Here is a 6959-nt window from a genome sequence, read left to right as displayed (position 1 = left end):
CTTGGGAATGTATGAAGGTTAAGCCCTTTGGTACTTGTCTCGTTCCCCTGCCTGCACCTTAAGAACATAAAAGGAAATGGCAATGAACTGTTCTTTATAACTCTTCCTACATTTGAAATGTTTTCAAATTCAGTTCAGTCTTCTTTTCTCCTACATTAATAATCTGCCCTTGTTATGTTTGTTAATCATCTAATTGTTTTTATTGTTCTGCTCAGTACTCGGTTTTTTCATAACTTTCCTGAAGTACCTGGAACAGCACTCCAAGCGAGGCCTTACAAGTACTGAATAGAGTGGATGAATCATTTCCTCTGGTTTACATGCGAGAGTCATGTCAATACCTTCTAGGATGTTATTCGCCCTTTCCCTCTGACAATATTATACGACTCATGTTCCTTTCTTCAGTACTGGAGCCTAGCCAGTCATTCCATGTTTATACGTGCATATTTGATTGTTTATTCAGAAGAGGAGTACTTTGCATTTCTAAGTGTGGTGCAAGTAAATGGTTGATTTGCAGATTATAGCAACAATTATAAAATTGCCACATAATTTAATATCATTTACAGTTGCTACATGTCTGCTATTGTCACACAGTAATGGCATTCAGGGTGATTGGTAGGGCTGTCTGAGCCATTCTGTATATTGACTATCCCACTGTTTGGCACTAATGCAAGCAGCATTTGTATATTCAACCATTAATGGTCATCTCTTAAATCAGATAGTGATATTCTGCAATACAAATAGATACTATTTTCTGTGGGATCTCAAATGATTTAATAGTGCTTATTTATTAGTTGTCTTGACAGATCAAACAGTGAACTAACCATTTTCCTGTTTTCCTATTTTAACATAAGTAGTGGTATTAAGCCATATATTATTTGAGTCTGTCTAAGCTCATTTTTTCTCGTCTTAAAAAAATAAAAATAAAAAGTCAAAATAATTTAGAATGTATGCCTGCCCATGTGGTCACTTTTTAACTCAGTAGTTTCTCCTTGTCATTCCAAAAGTGTTGTGTTAGAACCGCAGTTAGTTATTTTTAAAAGATGCATGAATTTTGCAAAAAATTAAATGGAAAAATGTCTCTCCTTTTGTAGACTGTAAAGAAACTGAATGAAATTCATATGCTGCACAGAGTAAAGTAATAGTAAATATTAAGCTGCTTAAACCCAGAGAAGTGATTGTTTACTAGACACTTGTCTTTCATAGGCATTATTCTATACATTATTCTATTCATGGCTTTCTATCCTAGTGCATGTCTAGCAGTGCAGTGTTGTGCAGAAATAATGTAACAAAGATTAAAAATAAGGTGCCATCTTTCATCCTGTTTTAATTGCTGAAGCCTGCAGTTTGCTTTTCTACCTTTCTTCCAAGAGACCCATGCTGCCCTCATTGCATCTCACGTGAAGTACAGATTTTATGTTGTTGTGCGCTGTTGACAAACTTGTCTTCCTGCTTTTTACTACCCTCGATGGACTTCAGTTACTACTTCCTCTCCATTTCTTCTTGCTGTGCTGTGAATGACCTTGAACTCATCACTTGAGACCACTGGCTAGACCATGTCCTGGGGAAGGATGCCCTCGAACATTCCCCCCCACCACTTGCCCAGTCAAACCTGGAAATGCAGCAGTGAAGCCTCCCTATGATCCATGCCCCATAGCCATTCTAAACACCTCGGTCTCTAAATGTGCTTTAAAGCAGCTGTGGGGAAACACACCTGGAGATATCTGACTGTTTTTTTCCAGGTTAGGTTTGTGATGAAGGGAATAGGTGGGCAAAACATAGTTGAAAGTTTCTTTTTCAGGAAAACTGGGAATGTGGTATAAGTGTATCCTTGAGTTTTGTCTCAATTCTCCCTCTGGAAAAACAGTACAGGCATACCTCGTTTTATTGCGCTTCGCTTTATTGCGCTTCACAGATATTGCGTTTTTTACAAATTGAAGGTTTGTGGCAACCTTCATTGTTGTCTTATTTTAAGAAATTGCCACAGCCACCCCAACCTTCAGCAACCACCACCCTGATCAGTCAGCAGCCATCAACGTCCAAGCAAGACCCTCCACCAGCAAAAAGATTATGACTCGCTGAAGGCTCAGATGATGGTTAGCATTTTTTAGCAATAAAGTATTTTTTAATTAAGTTATGTACATTTTTTTTTAGACATAATGCTATTGCACGCTTAATAGACTACAGTATTACATAACTTTTATATGCACTGGGAAACCAAAAAATTCGTGTGACTCGCTTTATTGCGATATTCGCTTTATTGCAGTGGTCTGGAACCGAACCTGCAATATCTCCGAGGTATGCCTGTATTCTACTTAGATTGCCATAACATGGATGGTTTTAAAATGTTCATTGTTTTATTTTTAGGGAGTAACAGGTGCTTTGGCTGTTTTGATGAAGGATGCAATTAAACCAACACTAATGCAGACATTAGAGGTAAGTCCAGTGTATTAATCTTTTGGGGGTTTTCCTTTTTTCCTTGTTTTAAAGTTCTGTGTTATACTTGTCACTGTTCTAGCTATAGAAGGTTGTGCCCTAAATAATATTGTTCAAATCAGGCTGAGCGCTACAAGAACATTTTCACAACTATTAATTTTAATATATAACTAATTACTTTCAGTCATGTTTGTCTCCATGCTTTTCCTCTGCATGAATCTTTTGAGCTCTACCATGAGTTCTGAGCTAACTGTAATGCACTGTTGTTGCACTGCTGCTGGAACAAACTAGAAGACCTGTCATACCTCTCATCCGTAACTTACTTTGCTTACCTTGTTCCATTCTCATCATGGTACAATGAGAAAGTTTAAAAAATAATAATAATGGCTGTATTTTTAGAAAATTGTAATAGACACCCAAAATCTAATTTATTAGTTGTGAATTTATTCATTCAACTCTACTAGAAACACTTTTGGCTGAAAAAATATTTTGGGTCATATTAGAAATATGTGTACCACATGCAAGGGAGTAGTTTAGTTTATTTTTAAGTCTGAAAACAGATTTATATTTTTGAAAAGCTTGTGTTCCGAAATATTTTAACAGTGTTGATACAGACAACTCCTTTTGCCCTGAACAAGTTGGTAGCTACAGAAAGGTAGTAGTAGAGTCCTCAGTTGATAAAAATTTCCTATATCATCCATGAGCTTTCGAAGCATTAGCAACATTTTCACTTGCTGGGTGAATGTTTATATTATTACTTAAAGGGGAAAATTTGGTATAACAAATTTCTGTTTCACCCATGGTATATTATGGTGCAAAAATAGGGTTTAAATTATGTTGTGCTTTTGATTGTAACCAACCTTCTCTTAGATTAATTGGTTTCTTTTACAAAGCTCTTTCTCTCATGTGACTGTATTTTAAAAAGAAAAGTTTGAACGCGTTTCAGTATACAGCATAACATCCAGTAACACAAATAGCAGATCACTTAGAAACAAAAAAAACCTCTCAGAACTTGGGGCACTAAATTTCTATTATTGACAAACTTTTGTGTATTAAAGCATTAGATACAATGTAGCTTTCGAGTCTGCTGACTAACCTATGTCATTCTGTAAGCCATGTGTATATCTGTTAGGAAATGGCATTGTGTGAAAAGCTGTGGTTTTGCTTTATTTTAATAGAAAATTATAAATGTCAGCATGGTTTAATTTGATTGATGGGCTTTTGGCTATGGGAGCAATATGCTTTTACTTTTCAGCTATTTTTCAGTATATTTTTTATTCACGCTTCTAAACCATAATGATTTCTGCTTTTTATGTAGTTTACTCTTTCTGACCCAGTTAATACAACAACTGAAACATCTATCACCACTACTGATAATGTGGTTTCAATACCATTTTAATATCCAGGGATAGTTTTTCCTGAAGCTTATACTGTAACATAATTTTTTTTAAATCAACCAAATCTAGTACTAAAGACTGCCTTACTTCCCAGTCGTGCAGTCAGATCCTCATTAGCAGATTCTTGTGCCCCTTTGTATTCCTATAAATTCCAGTGCAAATTTATCAGTAATCTACCCAAGCACAAATTCTCCTCCCTTTAACTCTGTCTCATTGCCTTCCCTATGAAAAAAGGTTGAGCTTTCTTGTTGGTCTCTGTAGATCCCACAGCCTCCAGTCTCAGAACTTTTTTGTATAGAAGTGTCCTTGGGCAACACACACGCCCTAGGCTACTTCATGTTTCCATTCAAGGCCACAAAGGGCAGGAGAGCCTTACTGCCCCAGGGAAACTAGGGATCCAACATCCCTTGTTTCTCTTTCTTCTTTAGAAACAGATGTTTCGAATCCCTTTGACATTGAGGGATGGAAGAAAAATACTATCTAAGAAGGCAGTACAAAAGACTGGGAGACTAACATTGGTACCAGTGGCTAATCTATTACCAACACACTTATCTTAGCTTCGTAAGAGGCACCTTTGCTTGAAGGCCCTGGCACTGGACCCAAATCCAAAGGTACTGATACTCCTAGAGACATGCTTCTCTCTCCTGTCTTTGAATCATCAAGCAGAAAATGCTTGTCCCATTAGAAATAATAGAAATGTGGCTGACAGGCACAGTGCATCAAGACTGTGCTTTAAAAAGGCACCTGATATTTTGAAGAAAATCCTGGTGAATATAGCAGGCTTTGAGGAAATAGAGTTCTTCAACAACCGGACAGGAGCCAAAGAGGGAACTGGAGTTCTCCACTGGCTCCACTGTTTCTCTGTTCTGTAACATTCTGTACCGTACATATTGACAGAGAATACCTTAGCCATGCACTAAAATGGGCAAGGGGGGCCCCATGCTTTTTCTCTCTCTCCCCATCCTGCAGAGAAGCCATCAAGTTCTTGGAATGGTATCATTGGCCTGGCATAACCTCGATAGCTTTATACTTCCTCCAGCAGTCAGCAGTGACCTGGCAATGGTCTTGAGCAGGTAATTCATCACCAGCCACGGGCTGATTCCTATAGGGAACACCTATCACAAGCTTAATGTTCCATCAGTGGGGACACACTGATAAACATGTTTGTAGGCTTGTGCAAGTTGTCAGTGATCCAATCTGGCTTTGGATCTGGCTGCCTCTGGACCAGGTTCCTGCTTCGATCCGGCCAAAGCGGCTCCGAAGCTTCAGAGCCACCTTGGAGATCCGGCCATAGGGTATAATGAGGAATCAATGAAATATCTATAACTTTGTTGTTGTTTGTATAATTTGGATGAAACTTGTGGGGATGGTAGCCCCTGCTGAGAGCATAAAGTCTGCCAAGTTTCAAGAAGATCGGTGCAGGGGTTTGGGGGCAACTGTACCCCAAATTCTTGAAAGCAAAACTCATGTCAGGTGTATGTGTTGCAACACAGGGGGGTCAAAACTGCAGGGGTGGTAGCTCCTGGTGAGGCCAAAAAGCCTGCCAAGTTTCAAGAAGATTGGTGTAGGGATTTAGGGAAAACTGCACCTCAAGCTGCGCACAAGCAAAACTCGTGACATGGGTGACTGTGTTAAGGTGCAGCAGGATGAAAGGTGCAGGGATGGCGGCCCCTGCTGAGGCCACGAAGCCTGCCAGCTGTCCAGGAGATCAGTGCAGGGGGGTTCTGTGGCCCTGCGCCTCTGGCTACTGACAGACAAAACTGGTGACGTGGGTGCTTGTGCAACTGATTTTCTCTGTCTTGGTGGATTTGATTGTATTGATTATTTCCTCTCCTTAGTCTCTGCTTTTGTAGATGTTAATTCATCATAATTAACTGGCTACATTAGTTAGCACTGTGTATTGAGCTGGTCCCTGAGTGAATCATGATTGATTGGTAACAAAGTAGCTTAGCAGCGAGGCCTGCAGTAGTCTCTCCCAGGCCCTAAGACAGACACAGTTGCACAAGCACCCATGTCAAGAGTTTTGTCTGTCAACAGCTAGAGGTGCAGGGCTCCAGAACCCCCCTGCACCCATCTCCTTGACAGCTGGCAAGCTTTGTGGCCGCAGCAGGGACCACCATCCCTACAGTTTTCAGCCCACTGTGCCTTAACACACACACAGTCACCCATGGCATGAGTTTTGCTTGTCGTCTTGAAATTTGGCAGGCTTCGTGGCCTCACCAGGGGCTACTACGCCTACAGTTTTTACCCCCTGTGATGCGTAACACATAGATGTGACCTGAGTTTTGCTTTCAAGAATTTGGGGTGCAATTCCCCCTGAACCCCTGCACCAATCTTCTTGAAACTTCACAGGCATCATGCTCTCAGCAAAGACTACATTCCCTGCACATTTCATCCAAATCAGACAAAAAACAAAGTTATAGATATTTCATTGATTCCCCATTATACCCTATGGCCAGATCTCCAAAGCAACTCTGAAGCTTTTCTGAACCTCTTTGGAAAGCCTAACAAAGCCAGCACTTTGGTCCAGATATGCTGCTTCGGACGCCGAAGCGTCCAAAGCTTCTGTGGATCCGAAGCTCTGTCGGAAGCCTCGCACAGCCCTACGTGTTTGCAGAGGAGCCAACACGTTTGTCAGAGACCCATTGAGGGTCCTGAGGAGCAACATTTTGTGTCTAGATTCCTTTTCAAGCAGTCGCTGCTGGAACTTTCCTTCTGCTGTGGAATTAAGTCTTCCTCTACACCCATCCATTTATTCCCAGACCAACAGTCAATGCCAGACAGAATCAGGTCATGCTCATCAGCCCTAGTGACTGAGTTTTGGCTGACCAACCTGATACAGATGTCCTTGCAGCCAATTATCTGATTTCCTGGCCATCAAACCTTTTGTCTCAGACCATGGTTAGTTCTTCCATCAGGCCCACAGCCTCAGCAGTTGATGGTCTGGTTAAGTACTACAGAAAGGGGGAATGCAACCTACAATATCACAAAATTCTGATAAAGGATGTGAAAAATTTCACCAGAAGAGCTAATTGCTAAGTAGAAATAGTGGTGGTTATGGACTGCCCATCATCCCAGTACTGAAGATCCTTGATTATTTGCTGAAGGTAGGTTGCTACTGGAACTCCT

General features: G+C 40.6%; 1 protein-coding gene across 1 annotated transcript in view; it reads left to right on the top strand.

Annotated features, from left to right (window-relative positions):
* MTHFD1L (methylenetetrahydrofolate dehydrogenase (NADP+ dependent) 1-like) overlaps nucleotides 1-6959 on the top strand; it is a 327067-nt gene that overhangs the window by 118464 nt on the left and 201644 nt on the right. Inside the window, exon 18 of the mRNA XM_019527514.1 lies at nucleotides 2365-2433. Coding sequence (XP_019383059.1) covers nucleotides 2365-2433 — 69 coding nt within the window. The remainder of the gene's footprint in view (nucleotides 1-2364; nucleotides 2434-6959) is intronic.

This window comes from Gavialis gangeticus, unplaced genomic scaffold, assembly GCF_001723915.1.
Source record: "Gavialis gangeticus isolate Ggan-Ray unplaced genomic scaffold, GavGan_comp1, whole genome shotgun sequence".
In the NCBI taxonomy this organism is placed as follows: Eukaryota; Metazoa; Chordata; order Crocodylia; family Gavialidae; genus Gavialis; species Gavialis gangeticus.
Note: the sequence above shows the minus strand (reverse complement) of the source record. Positions and strands in the feature narration are given on the sequence as shown.